This window comes from Kryptolebias marmoratus, linkage group LG13 (genome assembly GCF_001649575.2).
Source record: "Kryptolebias marmoratus isolate JLee-2015 linkage group LG13, ASM164957v2, whole genome shotgun sequence".
Lineage (NCBI taxonomy): Eukaryota > Metazoa > Chordata > Actinopteri > Cyprinodontiformes > Rivulidae > Kryptolebias > Kryptolebias marmoratus.
Genome location: NC_051442.1, coordinates 607,792 through 633,703, shown reverse-complemented (window position 1 = coordinate 633,703; position 25,912 = coordinate 607,792). Strand labels below are relative to the sequence as shown.

The following is a 25,912-nucleotide window of genomic DNA, read 5'->3' as shown; positions in this document are numbered from 1 at the left end:
GTTATTGTTGTTTATGTGAACGCAGCTTTTGTTTTGGTTTTTTAAGGACAGGAAGACTAACATGTCCCTCATTTATTTGAGTAAAACATTTAGTTTATGTTGATTTAATTTGTAATATTAGTGCTTTAAGTGCTTTCCAGGGAGAGTAAAGACACTGGAAGCTGAAAAATGCTGCGAAGGTCAAAAGTGAAACTGACCGATTTATGATCTGTTTAAATCCAACAGGAAAACGAGCAGCGTTTTTCCCAGTTTTCTGTGTTATTCCCGGAGAACTGAAGGAGAAATAATCCCAAACATCCAGGACTCAAAGGTTGTGCGACAGGCTGGAACCTGACGTTAAATTAATGGCCCACTTTGTTTTATTTGGCTTTTTTCCACGCAGGTAATTGGAGCTGATGGCTGTTTGAGAGCAGATACTCGGCCCGTTTATCTGAGCCGCCGTAATATTTCATCCCTGGATGAAGATTCAGTCATGGAAACTTCCTCAGCTGCTTGAATCTGGATGATGATGCTCCTCTTCATCCGTCAGCGGTCCGTGACAACAAAGCACTTAAACTGATATCCTGGATTTCTGTGTTTACTCCAGACCGAGAGGCTTCATTTAAACTGGAATCTTATCTTTTATTTCTTGTTGGGTTTTTTTCTTTTCAGCAGAATATTAGGTCAAACATTCACTGCCATCGTTTTAAAGAAACTAAAATTTAAACCTTTTAACTGCAGTCAGGTGCAGATTAGAAAGTATTTAAGCAGAAATGTAAAACATAAATAAATAAATCTTGCAGGAAGTAAATAATACTCAGAGTTCAACTCTATGTTTTTAACTATATTTATCACATAATCTTTGTATTTTTATTATTTGAATCAAACTATTTTAGGTAAGTTTGAACATTTTAAAATAATTGAAGAAAAATGATCATTAAATCAACAAAGCAACAGAAACTAAGGTAAAATCTGCATTTCAGTTCTTTTAGTTGTATTGATTTTGATCAATACTTTGATGGATTAATTTGGTTTTCTTTAGTCTGACCACCAGATGGCGCCACAGGCTCCTCTCTTGACCTTTGACTTCTTCCTGTTTTTAACAGTTTTGTTAAAAACAAATAAATCTGAGTTTAAATTACAGCATGTTGGTTTTTATTTGGTTTATTTCAGTTAACAAATTTCAATATTCACTCCACAAAAACCAAATATAAAATTAAAGCAAACATTTCCTTTTTTATTCACAGAACATTAAATAAGTTCATAATTAATGTTTCCTGTTTTCTACATCAGCTTCAGTATTTTTGAGCATCAAACTTTAATTTAAGAAACGGATCATTTTGAAGGATTAGTTTTTAAAGCAAAGTTTGTGAATTAAAGTCGTCCTCACAGAGTCCAGCGGCTCTGACTTTTATTTCAACACTTTTTATAAAGTTCTTGCTGCTGCGAGCTGCGACTCTGACACAGTTCAGAAGAAAACAACACGTAGAAATCATGACACACAAAGAAACAGGAATGTTTTCTGAAACCATCAGAAAAACTGAAAAATGAAAGCAAGAAAAAGGTCAAGAGTTCAGGAAGCGTCTGCGGAGGAAGCCGAGAGTTAGCTGTTAGCTGTTAGCCGTTAGCTGCTAGCTGTTAGCTGAGCTGCGCTTGTTTCTCAGCGGGTTGAAGAACCGGTGCCACAGAGCTTCTTCCAGGGTGATGCGTCGGCTGACGTCGTACTCCAGCATGACGGCGAGCAGCTCGAACAGCTGCCGCTCGTCCTCGCCGCTCGTCCTCATGTACGTCTGAAAACAGACAAAACGCCGCTCTGAGTCCCCGCTGAGAAAACAACGAGATGACAAAGTTCTAAACAGCTGCTGATTTAAAACAAAACAGGAAACAGGCGACACGCCGCAGTGGTTCTGTTTAAACATGGTCATCAGAACTGGTTTTTGGTCTCCAGTCTTTAGCGGTTCTGAACCAGAACCTTCAGTACCTTCAGAGGCTGACAGTGACTCCTGATGAGTTTGTCCGAGGAGCTCGGCCCGTCCCAGTTTTTCACCAAATGTTGGTTCCTGAACCCAAACATAGAAACACATCCACTCACCTGCAGGGAGACAGAAATCACAGAATATGAGACAGAGAGGAGGGTCACCTGGCCCGTTTCAGTAGACCCGGGGGAACCGGACCCAGAACCTTCTCCATCATGGCCAGATGTTCTCTGCTGTCGTGGCTCTGAAGAATAAAACACGTGGTGAGGACAGAGCTTCCTGTCGCTCACATGTTTGTTTGTTTGTTTGTTTGTTTACCGGGAACAAAGTGCGTCCGAGGTAATACTCCATCAGAACGCAGCCCAGACTCCAGACGTCACACGACTGGTCCCAGCCCAGACCTGAACACACAGTTGGGTTTAGAACCTGCTGAGCCTGCAGCTGACGGGATTAAACCTGGTGTTTCTGCTGCTGAGCCGACCCAGAATGACCTCCGGGGCCCGGTAGTGTCGTGTCGACACCAGGCTCTGGTGGTGCTGGTGGTCGAAGGTGGCGCTGCCGAAATCCACCACCTTCACGCTCCAACTGCTCGGACTCTTCTGTCGACACAAACACGGAGTTAAACTTCAGAACCTGCAGGTCTTCTTCTCAGTCACCATCTTTACCGTCTGGTGGTTTCTGTCCGGGTCGCAGTCAGAACGGACAAACAGGATGTTCTCGGGCTTCAGGTCCGTGTGGGTCACTTTGTTTCTGTGCAGGACTGACAAACACACAAAACCTTTCTTATTGTGTTTCCCCAATACACCAGGGGTCAAAGGTCAGAGCTGGACTCACAGCTGACAGCTCTGAAGACCTGGAAGGCCACGAGTCTGATCTGCTGCACGCTGAACGGCAGGAAGTCGAAGGTGCTGCGTCCGAGCAGCTCCAACACGATGCAGACGTGGCCTTCGTGTTGGAACCAGTCCAGCATCCTGACGCAGGCGCTGGCAGGAGACAGGAAGTGACCCGAACACGTGACCGAAGTTTGTTCATTAGCGTTTTCTCCTTTAAGACTCTTCGTCACTCACAATCTGTTGTCATCATCCAGGCTGTTCATCTCCTCCAGGACTGAAATCTCAGATCGAGCGACTTCACAGAAACTCTCCAACTTCTTCCCGATCTTCACGGCGACGCGCTCGTCTCTGCACACAAACACAAACACCAACCAGGACGGCTCAGCTGAAGCCGAATCATCGTCAATGAACAGAATCACTGACGATCACGACGCTCACGTTTGTCTGTCGATGCACTCCACCACCTTCCCAAACGCTCCCGCTCCGAGTGTGGAGACCACCTGATCTGAGGAGGAGAGATCAGCTTCAGCAGGAACGTCTCACATTTATTCACTGCTTCTCAAGAAGCTCTTTACTTTTCTCTGGATATTTAAACTCCTGTTTGCATTTGAACTGATCGTAGAGTTTAAAATCCTTTCTCTGTTTGCTGTTAGACCAAGGAAAGAGTTGAGGCGGTCATTAAAGGTAAGAACAGGCTCTGAGTACATCTTTGTTTCATGAGAAGGCCGGCGTGATAGTTCAGGTGTCCGTCTTCATCGTCTTCAGGGACGTCTCTCCTCGAACTCGTCTTCAGTCCGTCAGCAGCAGCGACAGCGTCAGCCTCAGGAGAAATCTCTTTAGTTTGGAGAGTCGAGTCTTTAGACTGATGGACACAGGAAAACAAAGAGGAGAAGGACAGAAAGTCAGCTGGACTGTTTTCATCTTACAGCTTTTAAAATACATTTAGAATCAAACGAACTCTAAATCCGATTCTCTCACAGATTCAGACGTTTCCAGGGTTGGTCGTTGCGTTCGATGCATGAAGCTTCCAGACTTTGTCTCTGAGTCACGATCAGTTTTGGATTCTTCACCGCCTGCAAGAAGCCAGAGAGCCACTTCCTGTTGCTTTTCTTTAAATTCCCGTAAAGATTCGTCGGAATGTCTGAGGGTTCCGATTCTCACCTTTCCGTGAATCCCAGCCGGCGTTCTTCTTCCCCATCACTCTGAGCTCTGCTCCTTCCTGAAACTGGAAACAGGAAGACATTTTAAAATGTAACTTGATGAAAGGGAGTGAGCAGACCCAACCACGCTAAGTTTTACCACAGAGTCTGATGATGTCAGTCTTTAGGTCAGTGGTGGCCAGTCCTGGTCCTCAGGGTCTCCATCCTGCATGTTTTACTTGTTTCTCTGCTCCAACACACCTGATTCATGGTTAAATCCCCTCTTCATGTTCTGCAGAAGCCTGTTAATCACCCATTGATTCAGATCAGATGTGTTGGAGCAGAGGAACAAGTAAAACCTGCAGGATGGAGGCCCTGAGGACCAGGACTGGAGACCACTGGTTTAGGTTTTGAGCTCCATCAGTCTTTACTCCCCTCGTACATTTCTTGATCAGCTGAGCAGACTTTATTTGTCCCCTGAGACGTCACGTCAGATCCTACAGATTATGTTCAGACTACCAGAACCTGAGGGAGTTCAGACCTGTTCTGAATCTAAAAGTTGGAGATTTCATTTAGTGACAGCTCTAAACAGCCTCACGGTACTTTCTGAGCTTTCTGAAGTCTTTGGAACAAACTCTTCCTACTTTCACAGTCTTTATGCTTCTTATATATTAAAACGCAGGGATTTTAGTTTTCTTTCACTCAGTGTGTCTCTCTCTGCTTCAGGACTGATGGTTTTCTCTTAAATCCACCCAGAATGCAGAAAGCGGACGCCCAAACTCTTATCGACTTCCATTACATCTGACCTCAGAGTTTTCTCTTCAAAACAGGAAGTGAAAACTCTTTTTGTCATATCTCCACCAGGAAACACTGCAGAAACACAAAAACGATGCTGAGTGACCATCGGAGCCTTCTGCTGGTTTTCAGCCACTGTTTGACTGAGGTCAGGGAGTGACAGACACAACTGTGTGGTTACCATGGTGAACCTGATGGGCCAGTGTTGCTCCACAGCCTGTGAAGGTTTGTGGATTTATTACCTTCACTGGACCGTCAGCGTCTCACCTGTCAGAGCTCCCCTGCAACCAGAACCTCCCGCCTCCGTTTTTCCACAAATAGCCGACACGCCGGTCAGAGGAGGGGGGGTCGTTTCCATCTTATTTCTCTTTCTTTTTGTTTGAACGCCCCCTCAGCCTCTGCCCTCGGCTCACGGTGTCGCTTTAAAGAGGATTTTACACCAAAGTCTTCATGAGAGAGCTGCCGGTGAGATGCTGAGGGGTTGTTGCTGTTAATTTGTAAAGGAGTGAAAGTCATTCCTTAGAAAGGTTCCCCCTCCCCACCCCCCACCCCCTCCCAGCTGTCTCTGATGGACTGTAAATCAGACTCGGTCTTCCTGACAACATGCAGGACTCGTCACCACCAACCAGCCTGCTTCCAGACTGTCAACACCAAAACCAGGTTTTAATCTGAGAGTTTACAGCTCCCGGCTGCAGATTTCACTCCTGTTAGAGGACAAAACATGAAGGTTTGAAGTGTTTTAGTATCCGATGGAGGGATTTTTGGAGACATTTGATCCATTTTTACTCGTTATATTTGCTAACTAAGGTCACCTAAAAGCAGTTCTCTCTCATTCCAAACAATCCTCTGAAACCAACATTTTTATTTCATTAAAAAGAAACAGCAGAAGGATGAAACTGAGCTCATTCAGCTGAAGTCAAACTAAAAGATGCTTCAAACACGTTTCTACTGATTCTGTGTTATTCCATCTTTTTAATGTTTTTATGTGTTTTAACAGTTTTTTTTAATTTCTTTTTACATCACTTCAGTCCAGGGCAGCTGATTGTAAACGTGCTTCAAGAATAAATTTAAAAACTGGCCAAAAAAATGTGTTTTTCTTGAGATCTGTAATACAATTCTGAAAGATTCTGACCTTAAATTATTAAAACTATTTAAGACTGAACGGATTTATTATTCTTCTGTTTCTGTCACAAGTTTTGATTCACTTTTACTCAAACAAAAATAAAAATCGAATCAGGAGGAGAAACTGAGCATCTTCATTAGATGATTGATACAGGACTGATGATTTCCTCTCAGATTCCAGAGGTCAGAGGTCACGCACCCAAACTCTCATTGACCTCCATTGTCTCTTAATATTTTCTCTTCTAAACAGGAAGTAAAGCCTCTTTCATTTGTCATGTCTCCTCCATAAAACATTTTAGAAAGGTATATTTCTAAAACTGGCCTAAAAAAAAGCGACTGTCTGAGGCTTACTTTCTGCTCTGCGTTTTTGGATGTTGGAAACTGCTTCCGCACCTCTTCAGAAATCTATCTTCGTTCCCTCTGTGAATCCGAGCTGATGTTTGTCTGTGATTAAAGCCGTTACTGTCAGAGTCTGAAACACAGAAATAACAGAATCTTTTCTACATAAATTTAATTTTATGAAACTTATTTCTCAGATTGTAAAACTGCAAACTGGCCTCAGTTCTCTGTAATCCTCTCCTCCTGTTTCTTTTTTTTATTTTTCTGACTTACCCATCTGCGCTCCTGAATTTGGGCGTCCTCCTCCTCGTCCTCTCCGGCTCGACAGTTTGAGACCTCCTCGTGACTCCAGGCCGCCCGCTCCTCCCGGCAGAAACACGGAGGCTTGCTGCCAAACAAGGACAGACGGATCTCATGCTCAAGTGGACATTCCTCTGTGCTCCTGCCGTGACCTTTGACCTCTGCCTGCAGGAAACAGAGTGAGGCTGATGCAAGAAGATGCAGCAGGTTGTTTGAATGATGCTCTGATTAAATGTGAACAATCAGCTCGTCGTGTTACAAAATAAAGTTTTTACTTTAATCGTTATAAAAACCATCAAAGCTGCTTGTTTTGATGCAGTTTTTACTTCTTTAAATATAAAAAAACATTCAAACAGCTTAAGTTCAAATTTCTTAAACAAATAAAAGATCATCTGACATCTTAGGAAACAAAAAGACACTTTTAACAATAACTGCAGTAAAGAATCACATTTTGTTTTTATTTTTATATAAAATTATTTTACGTTTTAGGAGGAAAGTTTTTGTATCTCCCGACAAAACATGATTTAGGATTAAAAACTGAAACATTTTCAACCCTGTTTTTGTGTATTTTTATTTACAGTGAGAGCAAAGAAAATAATCTATCCTTCAAATTAAAATCCTGTTGGTTAAAACTGGAAATGTGACAAATTCAAACATTTGTTGCTTCATCTGCAGCTCCTCTCTGCTTTCAGTCACTTCCTGTTTTCTGTCGTTTTCTGAACTTATCGACGAAGAAACGGCTCTGAAATGTTGTTGCATTTTAGAGTAAAACTGGCAGCTTTTTAAAATAAAAGTCCTCTTTATCTTTAGGAACCAAACACGTGTTCTGTAAGTTAACGCCACACAGGACCAGAGATGACCTCTGACCTTTTCCTCTCCTCTACCCTGAGAAAGATGCTCTCAGAGTTTCGGGCCGACGGTCAGAGTCAGAGTTTTATTTTTTAATTCTGGTTCAGATTATTATTCAGATCTATTGTCTAAAACCTTCAGTTTTTCTGCTCCTGGACCATCCCTTTAGTTTTGCAGCTGAAGGCCGACCCAGTCAGAGGATCTCCTGTGACTCTTTTTTACTTTTCATATTTGTAAAACTCTGTAATTAACTTTATATTTTCTGTCTTTGTTTGATGAAACATATCTTTACAGCTGAGCGGAAAGCTCTCTAACTTAATCATTTATGTTTTTACATGTTTGTTTGAGAAAAGTTTGAGCTGAAGACATTAAAGCTGACAGAAGCCAGATTTACTGCGGCTTTGACGCAACCACCGTGGGCTTGTATTTCTTTCATAAACATAAAAAACAAAAATACCCTCACCCCGAACAGCTAGCATAGCTCGGATTCTGAAAGCAGAACTTGACTCCGTGAGGGGCCACATGTGGACCTCTTTATTTTACACCAAATCATTAAATACTTTCATCTTCATGAAACCTAAATCATTCATTTATTAAATATTTAAGCTGTTTGAACAATTAAAAATGATTAAATCACAGTAAAGTTAAACTTGATGCTCACAGATTTTACTGACATAAACTGAAACATTGATCACCTTCAGTTGTTTTGAAATATTATGGTTGTTGCAGCTCTTTTTATTAATTATAGAATTGTATTTTTAATGACTGTAAGTTTTAATGTCCTGTGTTTGTGTTCATCCTTCAGAAGTCCATCCGTTCATCCAGAACGCAGACAAGGCTCTTATTTTGAAAGCCTGAAGGTAACTCTGCAAAGGTTCGAATCTGATCCACTCCTCCAACTCATCGATCGGTGTTACCTGTGTTTCCAGGAGGAGGGAGCGCGATATTTCATCTCCCAGGATCCAACCAATGAAAGCAACGAGAACCAGCCAATCAGAGACAGAGTTTGTTGCCGTAAAGCTGAGGAAGGGGGGGAGGGGGGGGGGTGTTGAATGTGTAGTAATCTGTTAGATTGTGACGAAGGAAGAATAATCAGAACCAATAAACACTTCCTTCTTTTGTCTTGTTGCTAGGAATGATGAAAAGTTTTACAGTTAAAAAATGGAGGAGCAAAGACAGAAGCTTGCACCCCTACTTCAGCAGCTGCTCCACTGACCACAACTTTCCAAGCAGGCTGAGCCGGTGATCCAAGCCCTCCGGCCCTCCTGGAAGGAGTGTGTGGCGGAGCTTCATGCCTGAATGCATTTTATGTAAATTTAATCCCTCTGCAGCAAAACTGTTAATATTTGATTGCTGGTATTGATTAGCAGCGGGTGTTAGCGATGCTCTGAGCCCGAGAGGCTCATTGCATTCGTTCATACTGAAATTGAGTTCAAAAGTTGACTGGACCGGGCGGCCTCGTTGCTTCCCGTCCACTTTGAGTGATGGTGACAGTGGGGCGCGCGGGCGCTGCAGTGGGCAGAATTTCAGCCACATCATCCCTCTCTCTTTCTTGCCATCAGCTGTGATTACTTTGGTAAAACAGCTTCGCGTCGCAGAGAACCAATTTTCCTAATGCACAGCCTTCACACACACACACACACACACACACACACACACACACACACACACACACACACACACACACAGCACGATTATTGATGAGGTAAATGGGGAGGGGGGCAACGAGGGGCACACACTCTGCTGGGAAATGAAAGGAAAGAGAGAAAGAGAGAGGAGGAACAGTGGGAAGGAGACAGAAGTTTGAGGTGGACAAAGAGAGAGACAACCGGAGAGGGACGGGATGGCGTGAAGGAGGACATGGAGACGGGAGGACATCCAGATGTGAAAATGGAGCGGGATGTCCAGTTAAAAAGCTAATAAAGCAAAGGACATGAGGAGACAAGAGAGGAGAGAGGATCAGGGAGGAATACTAATATGGAGGACGGACTAGTCTGAGCAGAGGACAAAAGAAGACGGACAATTCTTCCTTCAGGACGGTTTGAGAGCATGAAACCAAAAAAAAGGAATACAGAGGAAAAGACAGTCATCAAGCCGGAGATCTCACCTCTGGTGCTCCTTGTGGACCTCAGACAGTTTTAGAAGCTTGAACTGATGATCTTCAGCAAGTCAATCAAAGTCTTCCTCACATCTGTGCTGCTTCCTCCTGGTGGAACTTCTCAGGAACATCTGTCCCATTAAATCATGTGTTTCTAACCAGATGTCTGGTCCTCGTTGGTCCTTCTGACGAACGTCCCTTCAGTCTCTGTTGTGAAGAAATGATGGCTTTAAAGAAGAACAGCTGACGTTCCTGTTGGACAGCGAGAAACAACAGATTATTGAAACAATCTTTTTTAAACGTTGGGAGGATCATCATCAGAGCAGCTGAAGGAGATCTCTCAGTCTTTTCAGGAAACTTTCCTTTGAGGCAATAATCTCAGGATGTACAGATTAGATTAGATTCAAGTATCTTTTTGTCTTTTAGATGTTTCCTCCATCGAGGCCTTGCTGACTTCTAGTTTGATCAACTCAGGCTTTTCTGTCATTTTAAGCAACTTTAATTATTTAAGATCATTTCTTCACCTGGAGTCCTTACATCATGGACATCTCTGGGAATGTGGACACCAGAAGGACCTCAATCAGTCCCCGAAGGTGAAATATCCAGGCTGCACTTCCTGGTATTTCTCTTCCTGCACGCCTTCGCCTCCAGGTCAGGAGGATGAAGGAAAAACAGCTGAAGGGTTTTTCTCAATGATCCTAAATCCTTAAATCCTGCCAGAAATTGACAAAAAGAATCCTGAGTAACTGGCACCGGGCCGGGAGCGCTGCAGCATGGGACTCAGCTGCTTCAAGTCCTGGAAAAACGACACTTCAGGCCACAAAGGTAAGCCCCCCCAGGCACAAACCATCAGCATATTGGTTCCTAATCCACTCCTTCAGCAGCACCTGGTTAATGCTGAGTCAGGGCGTCTGGGCTTCTCGCTCAGGGGACGGCGTGTGTTTGTGGGAGAACGTTGACATTGAGGTGGTCGGAAAGCAAAGGATGATGGGAAACCAGGAGAAAGAGGACAGCGAGTTAACGAGTCTGAGATAAAGTTGTTGGTTAGAGACGTAACAGATGGTGTCTTGGTTGTGAAAGGACATTTTCTTCATATCTAAGTGTGTCAATGAATTAGCATTGAAGCGCCGTTTTAAATATTTGTCTTGTTCTGATGTTTCACCACAATTTTCATTAAATCTCTCTCAACATAGAAAGCTGATAAAGGCTAAATTTAGTGTTTAACAACAACATAATCAGTCAGTTTTCCCAACTTATATCAAGACAAACACATAAAAAGCCTAAATGATACCATTCTAATATTAATGTGCAGCCAGGAGGATTTGATTTAGTGTGATCATCAGTGACACAAATCACTAAAACCCGTCTCTGGTTGTGAATCTGCAGGAAACAGAGATGTGCTGGCCAGCCCGGGCTCCTATTTCTTCTTATCCAACAGCTCAGGTCAGGGAGACGAGTGGCTGAAGAGCCTCAACAAGGGAGTCTGGATCCCTTTCACAGGTGGACCTCACACACACACACACACACACACACACAGCTGGATTTATACTGCCGACACAATCGCTGCTCTTTATACCCAAACTAAAGGAAACAACTGAATCCAGTCAGGAGTTTCCACTCATCATGGATCTGAAAGTCAGCTTCATTTTAGAGCTTTTAATGGTTTCTTTGACTCGTTGTTATTGGAGTGATTATTTAATATACAACTTTGATGGATTTTAAAAACAAGAACTGAATGCACAGCTTTAGATTTTACCTACAGGCTCAAATATATCCATACATTCACCAAAACCTCTTATTAAGTGATGCTGAAGGTCCTAAAGGATCTTTTAACTTGACAAAACCAAGGCCCGCTGACTTCTGCTTCGTGATCATGATTAACTGCAGCATAAACAGGATTTGTGTGACAGAACTCATCAGATTTATAATTTATTAATTAAGAAATTTAGTTTGAATTTCCAGGAACCACCGAGGCTCAAACCTGCCATGAACTGATGGAACACCAACATCAACCATGGACTGAGAGGACCAAGAAAGAAGCTCCAGCTGTCCACAAGGACGAGACAAATGTCTTCTGGAGAAAAGTTTGACGGTCAGATGAGACAAAGATTGAGCTGTGTGGACAGAAAGACAAGAAGGATGATTGGAGGAGTCAAAGTGAGGCTTTCAGACCTCAGAACGCTGACTCAGCTGTCAAGCATGGTGGTGGTGGTATCATGCTGTGGTACAAAGTGGTTGGAATAATAAAGAAGGTGGAGGACTACCTCCAAACTTTCAACTTGACCTTAAAGACAATGATCCCAAACACACATCAGAGCTGGTTTCTGATTGGATGAATCATCAGAGCTGGTTTCTGATTGGATGAACCATCAGAGCTGGTTTCTGATTGGATGAATCATCAGAGCTGGTTTCTGATTGGATAAATCATCAGAGCTGGTCTCTGATTGGATGAATCATCAGAGCTGGTCTCTGATTGGATAAATCAGCCTTCCTAAAGCCCTGACCTCGACCTGAATGATAATTTGTGGACTCTGATGACAAGCTGGGTTTGTTTCCAGGAAACCAACAAATTCACCTGAACTCGACTAATTCTGTCAAGAAGAAAAGTCAAATATCAGCCAGAAGCTTGTTGATGGAGACAAAAAGCCTGAGGTCCAGGAGACACCTGCTGAGGGACAAATAACTAAATATACAACCACACACACACACACACACACACACACACACACACACACACTCACACTCATATATACGTTTGAGCCTGTCTGAACCACAGAAAATCACAATAAATACAAACTTGTTTTTTAAATCCTTCTGCCGTGGAAAACGAATGGTTCCAGTAAATCATGACGAGCCTTCAATAATCTGACATCACATCCATGATGAATGAAAACATGACACAATCAGAAGTGATTTCAAAGCCCAGAAAGCTCAGATTGGAGGATCTCAGTAAGTCTTTGTCTCCTCCAGGGGTCTTTGGGCAGCGCCTGGAGGAGACGGTCCTGTATGAGCGGCGTTATGGGGTGCGTTTGGTTCCTCTGGTGGTGGAGCAGTGTGTGACCTTCATCCTGGAGCGAGGACTGCACGAGGTGGGCTTGTTTCGCCAACCTGGACGGACCAGTCTGGTCAAAGAGCTGCAGGAAGCCTTTGATTCAGGGGAAAGGCCATCCTTTGACAGGTATGACCCTTTAGCCTTTCTAGTGCTGTTTTTCAGGTAATATTCTGTTTAAACTGTTTGTTTTTGTGCTTGCAGTGGCACGGACGTCCACACGGTGGCGTCACTGCTGAAGCTCTACCTCAGACAGCTGCCGGAGCCTCTGGTTCCTTACTGCCACTACCAGGACTTCCTGCTCTGCGGTCAGAAGTTGTCCAAAGATCGTACTCTGGTAACAGCAGCTCTACACGCCACAAATTCATCAAATCACAAACCTTTACCCCTGGTGATCATGTTCACCCATCACAGGAAGGAAACCCCCACAGCTGTGTGTTACTTTAATGTTTTGGATTCTCCTTCTTTCACACCTGCCCTCCTCCTCTTCCAGGGTCTCCTGGAGTTGAGGAATCTTCTTCATGAGCTACCAGTTGCAAACTTCAATCTTCTCGACTTCATCTGCCAGTAAGCGCATCTTATCGTTTTTAGTTAAATTAAACTAAAACATCAGGTTTATGCTTTTGATGACGAGCTGAACTGGGCGTGTGTGCAGGTTTCTGAACGAGGTCCAGCGTTACTCCAGCAGTAATAAAATGACCGTCCAGAATTTAGCTACTGTCTTTGGGCCAAACATCCTCCGAGCCAAGGCTGAAGACCCGCAAAGCATCATGGGAGGTAACAAAAATACTATACAAACAAGTTATTTTCTATTAAGTTGCTTGTTTCAAAATAACAATCTTCATCACGGCAGTCTGAAAGCCAACATGTAGGGCCTTAAAACTGCCCCGCAGTAAAACGAACAGGCCTTAAAACCCTTAGAAAGTCTTTGGAGCTGTCTGGTCTGAAAGAAGTCCCTCGTGTCTTTAGACACTAATTTCCCCCCGTACTGATACAGATTCTGCCTTTTTCATCTTTACCTAAAAGACTTTGGAATAATAGCCATTGCATTGTTGACTAAGATGTCCATTTTTTTCTAAAAGCAGCTGAAACATGGACTCATGTGGCACCAGAAAAGGTTTCTCCTGCCTTTCTACACACCAGAGACGAGCTAACACCCAAAGATCTCAGCAGCATTCCTGCAGAACTGAAATATGGCTTCCTTCTTGCGTGTTAGTTTCAGATTACAGCGGCCGACCGTCTCAAGTGTTTGCTTTCTAAGGTTCTCCTGATCCCATGTTGCTAAATTGATCCCAGTGGTACGATGAGGGCTTGACTGTTTCACACAAACATCAGCGGTTGCTGGTAGCCTTTATGGACGGAAATTTCCTGAAACTTCTGGACTCTTTCCACAAGATTCTGCACTAAAGATGTTGGATGTTGCAGCTTTGATTTAATTGCAGAATATACTTGTGTCTTTTAAACAAATCACAAACTTAAGAAAAGTTAATTTACCCATCCATTTTACTTTTATACCTTAAAAAGAGCTCTTCGTGAGTACTCCACACTGAGACAACATCAGATTGCGGTTGGTGAAGCGTATTTCTCTTCCTGTCTGTGTCCCAGGTGCAGCTCTGGTCCAGGTCCTGATGTTGGAGCTGATCAGAGAACACGAGTCTCTTTTTGCCAAAGCCCCTCCACCCGTCTATGCCCGTCCACCGAGAAGTTTGAATGCATCGCCCCTGAAGCAGGCTCACCTCCAGCCGTCTGCCTGCCTCCGCCAGCTGTCTCTGCCTCTGATTGCAGACCACTCAACCGAGCCAGAACCTGCTGCACATGCAGACGACCCCAGGTAAAAAACACCGACAGGTCAGGCAAAGACCAGCCAACCAACGAACAACTGGTTTGGTTCTCACTGAGGAGAAAAAAGGGTTTCTTACTTCTGATGGAAAACTGGTGAAGTCTCTGCTGAGAACTCTTGTTGCCTTCAGTTCACTTTGTTATATGCTAATTATTGGGGATTTTTCATTTAGGTTTTATTCAACTTTAAACCTTTTTTCCTGTTCTTTTAGATTCTGCTTTCAGTCAGTTTCAGTTTGAGCTAAAACCTGAAACTGAGCTTCTTACACAACAATATAATGTTAAAAGTCAGATATTTGTGTCATTTAGATTTAGTTCCTTTTATCAGTATTGGCTGTAAAAAATAACGTGTGACTAACCTTCTACAGGAGGTGCAGAAGACATTACATAATATAAGCCTTCATTTCACACTGTTGTTGTTAAAATGAGTTTCAAAGTCTCACGTTGCTTTTTTCAGTTCTGCTCTCTCTGCTGCTGGGACATCAGACTTGTCCTCTGTCCAGAAGAGACACCTCGGCCATCGCTACACCTCCTCCCACCCTGGGATCTGCTTCTCCCCCCTTCCCTTCTCACACGACTCCATTCAGCACCACACAGACAGACCCAAAGGAGATCATTACCACGGACCGACCCCTCCACCTGCCTCCACGGCCAGCCTCCAGCCGCAGCAGGACAGTTCTCAGGCTGCGACGCTGACAGGAGGGACGAAAGCAAGGCCGCACCTGGAAAAAACAGCTTTAGCTTTCTGGAGCTGTAGAGGTGCAGAAAAAGCAGGTTTGGTGCCAGAAACGGCCAGTGGAGGCAGCAGTGATGCCCAGGAGGACAGCACACTTTCTCCTTACGACAACCTGCATCAAGCATCTGAGCGTCAGGCAGTGAAGGAACTTCCTGCTGGGAGGTTTGACTCTAACGCTGCAGGAAGTCACCGTGAAAGTTGTGAATCAGAGGCAGAGCATGCAGGAGAATCCTCATCTTCATGGTCTTCCTGTGAAGTTCTACCATTAGATGAAGGTGGTGATGATGTGGGGGCAGTTAGTCTTGAGAACCCAACAGAGACACCTGAAAGGTTGCCTTCGAGTCAGAAAGTAGAACAAGAAAACAATGATGAGGACAATCGTGACAACAAACACCACCCAAACTCCTGGGCTTCCTGTTCTGTACTCAGTGTCAGCCCTCTCAGTACAGGAAGTTCAGAGGTCTTCCTCCCCTCTGGTCCTCCAGAGGTCCAGGGACCAGAGTCTTTCTTAGAGACCCGAAACAACCATCCACTGGTGGCCAAGATGCGACAGCAAATGACCCAGCAGAAAGCCGAGTACCAGAGGAGAATAGAAAGGTAAGAAACAGACACCAGGTGAGAAAAGGTACTGCTAAATCCCATTTCCTACTATAACCCCTTCCCCAGGGTCCTATCTCGCCCCATCCCATCCATCCTTCTTTTTTTGGTTGGGTCACGGACATAACAGGTCCAGGAGGAGAACCCAGACATCCCTCCCCCCAGACATCCCTCCCCCCCAGCATCCCTCTCCAGCTCTTCCTGGAGGATCCCTCCAGAAAGTTACAGGTCTGCCCCAGGGTCAGTAAAACCTCCAGAAGGAAGCATCCTAATCTGATGCCAGAGCCACCTCAGCAACTTTCAATCATGATCCATGTCTCCTGATTGGAGGTGAGGGTTTGAACATAGATGGACCAATAAAAGGCTTCCCCTCTCAGCTCAGCTTAGTTCACCACAACAAACCAGAACTGAGCCCTTATTTCTGATCATCCTGCCATCCCTCAGAAACACAAACAGATGCAACATTCAAGCAGCTCCAAATCTTCACTTGTTGTAGATCTGTCTCCTGGTATAATACCTCATTGTACTTGTATTTAAAGGTGTGAAATAAAGCTGATGAAGGGCTTCCTTGTGTTCTCTGTGAGCTACAGGCTGGAGCGATGCAACGACGTTCTGGAGAGGCAGGTTGCAGTTCTACGCCTCAGTCTGGAGCAGCACAGGAGGAGCCAGAGCGTCGCCGAGATCAAGATTCAAAACATGGAGAGAGCCAAAGCCGACGCCGACCGCAGGAACACCAACCTGCAGAAAGAGATGGAGCTGTTCTTCCGCATGCACAGAGAAATCAGGAAACGAGGAGGAACCTCAGCAGGAGGAGGAGGAAGTATCTGACTGAGCGTGTTTCCTGACAGGTTGGGATGATGAAGAGGAGGAGAACAGGGCTTTGGATCAGCAGACGTGTTTTCAGACAATCTGAAGAAATAAAACAAACTGTCAGTTAAACCAGCTGCCATCAAACTAACTGCTGTTTGCAAGAAGTCTTTATTTCATCACATTTTTGATTTGTTCATATCATCAGTCCACACAGACACCTCCTTCCTTCTGTCCATCATCATTTTCAGTCCTGTTTTTAAATGAAATAAATGTTGCTGTTCAGGTCTAAAACAAACCTTTGACACGTTTCTCTCAGCGAAAGCCAGACATGAATGTCTGCAAGTGACCCGACAGCGAGAACAAAGAGAAATTTTTATATTTTATACTATTAAAGTATTCGTGTTTCTTTCCAAAACACAAAGTCCAAGTTCAGAGTCCAGGACTTCTGGTTGTTGGAGCTGGACTGTAATAAAACGAACCATCCGTCCTTTTTCTGCTTCCTCTTCCTGGTTGGGTCATGGAGGGAAACCCAGACACGCCTGTTCCCAGGAACACCCTCCAGTCCGGCGGATCCCAAAGCATTTCCGGGTCGGAGAGGATATAAATCCCTGCAGTAAGCTCAGGGTCCGTCCTGAGAGGCATCTTTAATCTACGCTCAACCACACCAGCAGCGAGCTCCTCTAACTCTAATCTCTTGTATCCTAAATTGTATTCAAACCTCATGACCGTAGTTTAAGGTTGAAACAAAGACGGGATTGAACGACAGGAACTCCCAGGTGCATAAATACTGGCTGAAAGTCAGCTTTAACACTAAATGAAGGTTTGAGACTGATTCTAGATGCCTACCAAAGACTCTGTGACTATTTTGACTTGCAAGTTTTTCCAAAATGTTAAAAAAAATAAAATCTTGCACCTGAGAACCCTGACACAAGTTTTGAAGCATTGTGGAAACTCTTGTGAAAGCTGTTTGATTTGTCAACAACAGCTGCAGGTCAGTGACTTTTATCTTTTTTAACCCCATCAGACCGGAGCAACATCCTCATTACTGCAGACGAGACTCAGATCCATCATCCCTCATTAACCCTAAAGACAAAGTTACTCATCAGACAGTTTCTTCTGGAACCTGAAACAAAGACTGTCCCCATTCTCTGCATGACGGCACTTTTTCAATTAAAAAAAAAAAGTAAATTCAGACTTGAAGAAAGTCTGATTTTATTCCTGAATAAAAGCAGACATCCTTGAAGTCGCTGAAAAGTGACAAAGCTTTCTGAGGATGAAGGAAAAGACAACAGATCTGTGTGGAAATTAAGAGTTTTGTCATCATGAGGTGCAAAGAAAACTTGTTTCAATTAAAAGTTTTTAAACCAGAAATAAACTAAACTCAGACTCTTTTTTTCTGATGAGAATGTAACATTTATTGTCACCTGTGCTGTAACATAAACTAAACTGTACAGAAACTATAATCGTGGTGAACAGTCGGGAAGGGCAGAGGAGCACAAAGAAAGTCTACAGCTTCAGGAGACGATTACACCACAGCTGAGTGATGACAAACTTCTACAAAAACTACATCATGGTTGTGTTACAGAAAACAGATGTGCACGTTAGTGACCACGAGCCAGGAGGGGTGTTTTATCCGAATCCTTCAAGCGTCGCACACATCATCCTGCAGAATCATCACAAACTGAAATTAAAGCTCGTCTTCTCTGTGTTTAAACGACAGACAGAACAGAACACAATTCAAAGCAACAATAAGTCTTCAAATCAAAGTGTCAGTAAAACGATTTCCATCACTTCTCCGGGTCAGAAAACCAAACTAGGGTCTGATATTTACACACAAGTGCTCTCACACAACCACTCGTCTCCTCCTCTGCAACTAAAACTAAACTGTACAAAAACATTTCTTCACTTGACTTTTCAGAGGGCAAGAACCTGAGACAACGTTTACAATAAATCTGGATTATTTTTGTTCTCTTGGTTTAAGACTAAACTGAACTGAACTGAGGTTTGGAAACACGGCAAAGTTCAGGAGGCGTAAACAAACATCAGCTCAGATTAGATAATCCACCTTATCTGGGAGAAAACACCTGAAGTTACATAATCTGTAAAATAATCCAGACGGCTGCAGAGAAACTTTGATTTTAGCTCCAGGTTTAAATCGGTTTTCTGGAGTTCTGAGCTGAAGTCCTGTTCCAACCTAAAACCTGCCTGCAGCTGCCGACATGTCACGATGTTGGGTCAGAACCAGAACTCTGGGGGTTCATGAGGGGAAGGTGCAGGAAGCTGTTTTATTCTGGATTAAAGAAGCTCCAAGCTGCAACAAACTCAGGTTATTTGGGTTTCAGAGGATGAAGTTGATACAACATTAAATCTGAACAAAATGGTGGCAGGTTTTCATTCCCGGCGGTGGCGACTCAGAAGCCGGACGGCGTCAGGATGTTCATGTCTCGGTGTTTCAGCTTGTGTGGACGCGCTCCCTGACGCCGGCCGTCCACGGTGGGGATCTCCATCTTGGGCGGGGACACCTTCTGAGGGTGGTCAGCCAGCCGGGTGGCCTGAGACTTCATCACCTCCATGGGCGTCGGCTTCTGGGCGCCGCGGTACGCCTGCAGAGCAAAGCCTGCTGGGAAAGAAACACCGTGTTCATGACGATCCACCGGCGACGGAGGCTGGTATTATAATCTTTACTAACGGTTTGATGGACTTCACATAAAAACAGGTTGGATGATGTCACATCTGTTTGTTTGAACAGCTTTTGTAATAAAGAGGTCACGGTTTCACTGCTGATGTCAACACGGCGCCGGAGCCAAAGTCCAAGAGCAGCCGGGTTTGGCTGAGGACAGAAGCCAACGTGTGAAAGTTTTGGTTTCAGGCTGCAGGTGCTGCTCGTTGTGTCAGGAGGCCATTTTTTCCCTCATGTTCCACCAGCAGATTCTACAGATTTCTGTACAGAGAAACTACAACTAAAACTGTTTATTCTAGTTGTTTTAAAATGACTTCCTGCCATCATGTGTTTAAATAACAAAACTATTAAGACGAAACTTTCACATTTTTAAATCAGTTCTGCCTGAAACTCAAACATTCAGCAGAATTTTAAGACTTCCTTCTGTAATAATTTAAATATAAAAAGTGTTTACACTCCAACTTAAACAATCTGAGGTAAAATCACCAAACTTAACCCGTGATTGTGTAAAAATCCATAAAGTCCAACTTTCTTCAGGTTTAGAGTTTTATGACTCGTTTCAATAAATCCTGTTGTTGCATAAGAGGAAACATTTACAGCTTTTATTTATGTCTGAATGAGAAACTTTGAGTTTTCCAAAGCTGCAGGAGGAAGAAACGGCCAACATTCATTAAAGTTTAAACTCATCCTCTTTTAGACGTTCGCTTCACTTAATAAACACAAAGACTTTGATAGAAAGATAATAAATAAGACTTTTCTTTATAATATTCAATAAATTGTCACTTGCAGAGAAACTTCTCCTCTTACCTAAAGTCATCCTGGAAAAAAGATTTTAAAAGTCTGAGAGTCGGATCGAACCATCCCATCAGTAAAGCTGAACACCGTTTCTCTGAGCCTGGAAGTCTGAGCGTATTTAAGGGGAAACTGCGTCACGGTGTGAGGGAACCAATGAGAGAACAGACTGCTCAAACAGGACTGAAGTTCCATCACTCATCCTTGAACCCAAATCCTGGTTCTGACCGTGAAGCGGACCAAACGACGGGCGCCGCTCAAGCTGCTCGGTGGCTTTTCTTCACATTTAGACACTTTTCCCCCTGAAGCTGATGAAAGTCGTTACCTGCAGCCGAACCCTCTGATCCCAGGTCCGAGGTTTGACTCTGGACGGGCAGCCGAGGCCCGAACACGCCCCACCGCTCCACCGCGCCGCCTGCAGCCAAGTCTCCGCCTCCGGCGTCCACGCTGCTGTTGGAGCTGATGCTGACCTCTGAACCCGTACTGCTGAACCAGCCCCTGAGCAGAAACACACAGAGTGACCTTTGTTTACATCCACACAGAGAGAGACCGGCTCAGACAGGGTCCTGGACTTGAACCAGCGGGTCGGGGGTACCTGCGCTGCTGTTTCGGGGAGCTGTGGGGAGTGTTGGACGGAGTGGACTGGGCCGAGGAGCTCTTCTCTTCTTTCACCTCCAAACTCTGGATCTGCAGCTTCTAAACACGCAGACCCAGATGTTAGTCAGAGACGACAGAAAACAATAAAACTTGTAAGATTAAAAACTTTAAAACAATCAAATCAAACCTCAAGTTAATAAAAACACACAACAGGTTCAACAAAACGTTAAAGCTGCTTCCACAGCGTCTCAAAGAGAAGAACAGCTGCTGATTCACCCTGAAGGTCAGACCGTGCAATGCTCAGACTCTACAGGCCTCAGTCAGCAGGTTAAAGGTCAAAGGTCAAAGCCTCTTCTCTCTAAAAACAACATGGCAGCTCGACTCAGGTTCATCTGAAGGAACCAGAAGACTTCTGGAGCAGAACCAGAGCAGAGGACAGATGTTTACCCAGAATGCACTGCAGCTGTCAGCACGGTGGTGGAGGGCTGATGGTTTGGGCTGATTCTGGAGTCAGATGTGAGGCCGTCTGTCCAGAACCAGAACCTCAGAGAGCTGAAGCAACGCCTGAAAGAAGAGTGGGCCACAACTCCTCCACAACCAGGAACCCACTGAGAGTTCTGCTGCTGGAGGAGGTTCTGTTGGGTCAGGAGCTGGGCCCGGGTTCTGTTGGGTCAGGAGCTGGACCCAGTTTTTCCACATTCTGGTTCAGATTTGTTGATAATGCCTCGGGGGAATCTGTGTTAGATCTGAATCGTTTCAGAACCGGGTATGGACCAGATGAGTTTTGTTCTGATCCGTAGAACCCGAGAACTGAAAGAAGGTTCTGGTTCTTGGCGTGTCTCACCTGGAGGGACTCGGGGATCCGGTGGTGGTGCCTGGTCTCCTCGGCGGTGAGACCTTTGTGTGGCGTGTAGCTGGTGTCGGTCAGACCGGCCGTCTGCTCAAACTTGAACATACTTTCTTGAGTTTGTTCTGAGATAAAAACAAAAACAAAAACATTTAGTTTTTATTTAATGAGCTTCGAGGACAACCGGACCTTCAGGATCAGCTCACTGGTGATCAGAGAATTCATGATGATAGAAGAGGCTTTCGTTTTGACCACAGCTGGAACCTTGAAGGTGGTGCCGTCCGGCCTGGCAGCCTGCTTGGCGGCCTGCTTGGTGGCGCCGTCCTCCTCCTCCTGAAGGGAAACAAAGACTCGTGAAAAACCCGAGGAGCCGTGATCCTGATCCAGCTGCCAGCGCCGAGAACCATCACCTCCGCCAGCTGGGAGAACTTCCTCGCCGGTATGACGGGGCGCTTCCACAGGTTGTTGATGCTGATGTCGTGGGGCGGCGTGGACATGGGGGCCTCCAGGTTGTCGTCGTAGCTGAGGGCCCGTCGAGTCATTCCGACGGGAAGCTTCATCCCACCCATCCCAGAACCCTCGATGGCTGCAGACACAATGTCAGGGTCTCAAATTTCTCTTCTTTCTGGTTGGTTTTTTAACCAAATTTCCAAACAAAAATGTTTAAAACATAGGAAATAACTTGACTGTTTCTCTTCACTTGTGGGACGTTTTAAATAAAGTGGGAGAAAACAGAATCGGGAACGTGAACGTTTTGTTTTGTTTCGGCTGATTAAAGCTGGAAAAATGCAAAGAGAAGCAGTTTTTAATTTGGCCTGCAGGAGGTTTTACATCGTGTTGCTGGACGCTCCCGTTTCAGACAGGATTCTGGTTCTGGTCGTTCGGGTCAGAAACTAACAGCCAGCAGACAGAGTTCACAGAAAACTGAGGCTTTTATTATGAAGCTGAATGTTTGATGTTTTAATCTAAAAAGATGTTTAATGTGTTTCCTATTTTCAGCACAAACACAAAGATGGATTTATTTTATTCTGTCAACTTTAACTTTTATGTTTATAATAATAAATGAATATAAACTCTTCTTGATGCTGCATTTCCTAGAGTTGAAAGTTGCTGAAACACCAGCGAATAATTAATAAAAGGTAAAATATTTGATGTAAGTTCTGCTCCAGATTCTGTGACAGTAACGCCTCACCTGGCAGGTCACCAGAACCAGACATGACTGCAGTCGGACCTGAAGGAGATCAGTCAGGGAAGGAGCTGAAATAAATACAAATAAATTAAATACTGTGGGTGTCCTTTACACCGATAAATCTGTAGCAAAGTGCTTTAATTTAATCACAACACACAAAGAAAATTCACTTCCTAAAGAGAAATTGTGTTAGGTAAGACTCTTACCTTCCTGCTTCGTTGCTCTGATTTGGACCAGAAGGGCTGGAAGAAACGGTTACATCGGTCTGTCTGACGAACACAGAGGCCTCTGGCAATGCATTGTGGGTGAGTGGCGAGGCCACAGGCACAACTGAGGAGACGGCAGAGAATAAAACCTTATTAACGTCCGGAACATCCCCCGTCTCTGCTGAGCCACTGAGTCAGCAGGAAAACAGATTGTTACAGAAAAAGACGAGCAGGAATCAGTCCGAGCCATCATCATCATCATCACAGCATCACTCCATCAGCACAAAGAGACAGGAAGCTGAGAGAAATCAGGTCTTTTCTCAGCCTCCAGGAACAAACTGAGTCTCTAAAAAAACCACAGAGCTGGGTCTTGGACTGGATGTAAAATGAGTGAGAAAAGCAGCTGATATCCAATGAAACATGAAGAAATACAGACCAAAATCATTAAAATAAACAAAACAATGATCGGCTCCTTGAAGGCAAAAGACTACAGCTTAAGACTTCTGCACAGCTGTATAGAGATATGATAAAAGTGATAATATTTAAGAGGTAAATGAGTGACAAAAAAAGCTTCCATTCTTAGAAAACTGTTGAACAATTATGCAACTCCTGCTGCAGAGCTTTACTCCAAAATAAAAGCAATAAATTTGCAGAAAAAAAAACACTTTGTTCTGAATTCAGATGGTTATAAGAAGACATTCTGGACAAATATAAACTCAGGATTCCTTAAACACACAAAAGGGTTGTTAGCAGAAAAGCAGGTGGCTGATTACAAATGATAAAATGAAAAAGAAAGTATAAATATAATCATTTTTGTGCAACAGCACAAGCGGAGTTGGAGGCCACGCAGCCCTCTGCACGCCAAACTCCTTCCAGAAACCCGCAAACTCATGAATGATCCCCCAAATCCCTCCAGAAACATTTAATTAAATTCAGGTTTAAACTTACACTTCAGATAAATCGGTTCCGAGGATGAATTCGGCGTAAAAAACTCGTTTGTTTTCGTGAAGGAAATAACGGATCCAGGTTGTCAGTTCAACCGCTACCGAATTACATAAATGCAGCTCGCCCGTATTAAAAGAGCACCAACCGCAGATCCGTTAACTATCATCTGTTGGGAGGCTGCAGTAGAATAACTGTTAAACTGTCTGTTTTCTGACTGTTGTTTCTGTGTTAGGGAGCCTGCAGTATAATAACTGTTAAACTGTCTGTTTTCTGACTGTTGTTTCCGTGTTTTTCAAATAGCGGAACCAGTTGGCGATGAAGAAGATGCCGAAAATGGCGACTAAATGCGCGTTTCGGCGGTGCTTTAAGCAAACGGGACTTCGTTTTGCTCTTACCTGAGGTACAAGAGGCTTTAAAGCTACGACATAAACATCGTTGAATTTCTAATTTGGACTCGTAAACCCGGAGAAGTGGCGCTAAGATGGATAACAGCCATTACTGGGCTCCATAGACAGAAAGGCTTCCTCGATGACCGCCCGGCTGCCTGTTCTCGCGGAATATCGCGAGAGTTCAAATTTCCCCGCGGGATCTTCCTATTCTTGCGAGGACTCCGTGTTTTCTCCGAGAAAATTAATACGAAACAATAAAAGTTTCAATGATCGATAGAACTGCATCACAATATAAAACAAGACTCGAAATTTTCGACATAATTCAGCTTTTTAATAAAGGTTACAAATCAAGCGGGAAACGTTTGAACTAATAAAAAACCTACAACTTCCGGTAAGCCAGCGGAAGTGGCTCTAAAACCGGTTTGATGACTTTTCAGGAAATTTAGGTATCCAGAAAATTTTAGGTTTTTATTTAGATGAAGGAAAATCAGTGTAATTTAATCAAAGGTCTTAACATGTTGTAAGGATTATTCTAATGATTTAACTTGTTTTAAATTTAGAACATTGTCCAATTAAGACTTTTGAAGATTACAGATCTGAAAGACACAATTTAATAAAAACAACCAAAACCTTGTTTTTAAAAGTATTCCATGCATAAATGCAAAAAACAACTAAAACAACAGCTAAAATATAAAGATGCTTACTTGTAATTTATACATTAAAGCCTTTTTAAATTTAAATTAGCACATGTCAAAACTGAGAGTTTTAAATCTTTTTTTCTATTATAATAATTTACTATACTATAATAATTTCCTATAAAACAGTACTAAATTATCTTTACTTTGAGATAAAGTAGCAATGATACCTAAAGTCTGAATGTTTTCTTAACTTATATCATTAATAATGAATAAATGAATAATCTTTTTTTTGGACAATAAAGACAGCCTGAAAGTAATACACACTACTAATCATGACAGGATGAAATACATAGACACAAAACACAAATACTGATGTATATCTTATTCAATAAATGCCACCTCCTCTCCTTAAAGTACAGACCTTACAGCCAGTTTTTCCTTTTTTATCGTTAACATCAATCACAGTCGACACTACACTTAATCCATCAGATTAATCCAGTTAATTAATCCAAGTCCTTCAAGATTTTGCAGAATTTCAAACATAACTCAGAATAAATGATGCACATTCTGCTAGATGAATGTCAGCAAAATAAAGAATTAAAGGAGTAAACCTGACACCCAGTCATGCACTAACTTCCTCTTTCCTGCATCTTGTGAGATTAATTTGCCCAAACCCCTCCTGAAGTAATTTATCCCCTTTAATCCCTTCATTTAAACTGTTTCGTAGTTTCAACCTCAAACAGAAACACACAAAAATGTTTTTTAGATCTGCACCTCCTGACAGTTCCCAAGTAAATGAAATATTCCCCTTAAAGTGTAAGCCATGTTTGTTCTTCTGCTTCTGCAGATTGATCAGTTTTTGTTTTGAGCATTAATTGTGATGTTTAAAACTTCACCAGATCTTCAGTCCTGTGAAAAAGGTGAGCTCAGAGATTTTATTTTTAAACATGCTATTTTACACAACATCTTCCTGAAACAGATTGTTTCTGTATAAAATATTGATTAAACATTTCAGGTAAAAGTTCATCTTTTGTTGGATGAACTGGCTGCTGTTTGTCTCCCCCTGGCGGCTGAATCAGACACAGCAGTTTCTGCAGTTTGTTGACCTCTTTGTTTTAGTTTGTTGACTGAACTGAGTTGAAATCAGGATATCTTATCTTGTTGCATC

General features: G+C 43.4%; 3 protein-coding genes across 5 annotated transcripts; 1 reads left to right on the top strand and 2 right to left on the bottom strand.

Moving 5' to 3' along the window:
* Positions 1–1,132: 1,132 nt before the first annotated feature.
* On the bottom strand, positions 1,133–6,817 carry LOC108250335 (dual specificity protein kinase CLK1). 2 transcript variants are annotated; one of them, XM_017440178.3, is made up of 14 exons: positions 6,457–6,817; positions 6,196–6,316; positions 3,950–4,013; positions 3,767–3,861; positions 3,494–3,650; positions 3,227–3,293; positions 3,023–3,136; positions 2,790–2,938; positions 2,621–2,715; positions 2,437–2,554; positions 2,274–2,356; positions 2,161–2,199; positions 1,961–2,071; positions 1,133–1,769 (listed from the first exon to the last, which is right to left on the bottom strand). In XM_017440178.3, the coding sequence occupies exons 3-14, from the start codon at positions 3,984–3,986 to the stop codon at positions 1,611–1,613; spliced, it is 1,224 nt and encodes a 407-aa protein (XP_017295667.1). In that variant the 5' UTR covers positions 3,987–4,013; positions 6,196–6,316; positions 6,457–6,817; the 3' UTR covers positions 1,133–1,610. The 2 variants fall into 2 exon arrangements, with proteins under 2 accessions (XP_017295667.1, XP_017295664.1); XM_017440175.3 differs by having other exon boundaries at positions 1,961–2,039; positions 2,120–2,199; positions 6,457–6,816.
* Positions 6,818–12,112: 5,295 nt separating this feature from the next.
* Positions 12,113–16,814, top strand: LOC108250338 (rho GTPase-activating protein 24). The gene is made up of 7 exons (XM_025002520.2): positions 12,113–12,608; positions 12,684–12,816; positions 12,973–13,046; positions 13,135–13,256; positions 14,085–14,310; positions 14,776–15,651; positions 16,242–16,814. Exons 1-7 carry the CDS (start codon positions 12,310–12,312, stop codon positions 16,477–16,479), a joined length of 1,968 nt encoding a protein of 655 aa, XP_024858288.2. The 5' UTR covers positions 12,113–12,309; the 3' UTR covers positions 16,480–16,814.
* A 1,034-nt stretch (positions 16,815–17,848) lies between these two features.
* On the bottom strand, positions 17,849–24,279 carry LOC108250333 (putative monooxygenase p33MONOX). Of its 2 annotated transcripts, none has more exons than XM_017440171.3 (9): positions 24,113–24,279; positions 22,773–22,896; positions 22,570–22,634; positions 21,788–21,963; positions 21,584–21,710; positions 21,375–21,502; positions 20,529–20,629; positions 20,259–20,431; positions 17,849–19,078 (listed from the first exon to the last, which is right to left on the bottom strand). In XM_017440171.3, the coding sequence occupies exons 3-9, from the start codon at positions 22,592–22,594 to the stop codon at positions 18,873–18,875; spliced, it is 936 nt and encodes a 311-aa protein (XP_017295660.1). In that variant the 5' UTR covers positions 22,595–22,634; positions 22,773–22,896; positions 24,113–24,279; the 3' UTR covers positions 17,849–18,872. The 2 variants fall into 2 exon arrangements, with proteins under 2 accessions (XP_017295660.1, XP_017295658.1); XM_017440169.3 differs by having other exon boundaries at positions 17,849–19,081; positions 24,113–24,278.
* Between the last annotated feature and the right edge of the window lie 1,633 nt (positions 24,280–25,912).

What these genes read in the sequence shown, in the direction of transcription:
- LOC108250335 (XM_017440175.3), bottom strand. Translation starts at nt 3,986, where the DNA reads ATGGGGAAGAAGAACGCCGGCTGGGATTCACGGAAAG. An exon ending in GAGTGCATCGACAGACAAAC is followed by an intron (nt 3,137 to 3,226) that starts GTGAGCGTCGTG and finishes GTTTGTGTGCAG; the next exon opens with AGACGAGCGCGTCGCCGTGA. An exon ending in GGCCCCGGAGGTCATTCTGG is followed by an intron (nt 2,357 to 2,436) that starts GTCGGCTCAGCA and finishes CTGTGTGTTCAG; the next exon opens with GTCTGGGCTGGGACCAGTCG.
- LOC108250338 (XM_025002520.2), top strand. Translation starts at nt 12,310, where the DNA reads ATGATGAATGAAAACATGACACAATCAGAAGTGATTTCAAAGCCCAGA. An exon ending in TGTCCAAAGATCGTACTCTG is followed by an intron (nt 12,817 to 12,972) that starts GTAACAGCAGCT and finishes CTCCTCTTCCAG; the next exon opens with GGTCTCCTGGAGTTGAGGAA. An exon ending in CTTCTCGACTTCATCTGCCA is followed by an intron (nt 13,047 to 13,134) that starts GTAAGCGCATCT and finishes GCGTGTGTGCAG; the next exon opens with GTTTCTGAACGAGGTCCAGC.
- LOC108250333 (XM_017440169.3), bottom strand. Translation starts at nt 22,594, where the DNA reads ATGTCTGGTTCTGGTGACCTGCCAG. An exon ending in GGATCCCCGAGTCCCTCCAG is followed by an intron (nt 20,630 to 21,374) that starts GTGAGACACGCC and finishes CTGCGTGTTTAG; the next exon opens with AAGCTGCAGATCCAGAGTTT. An exon ending in ATCAGAGGGTTCGGCTGCAG is followed by an intron (nt 19,082 to 20,258) that starts GTAACGACTTTC and finishes TTTCTTTCCCAG; the next exon opens with CAGGCTTTGCTCTGCAGGCG.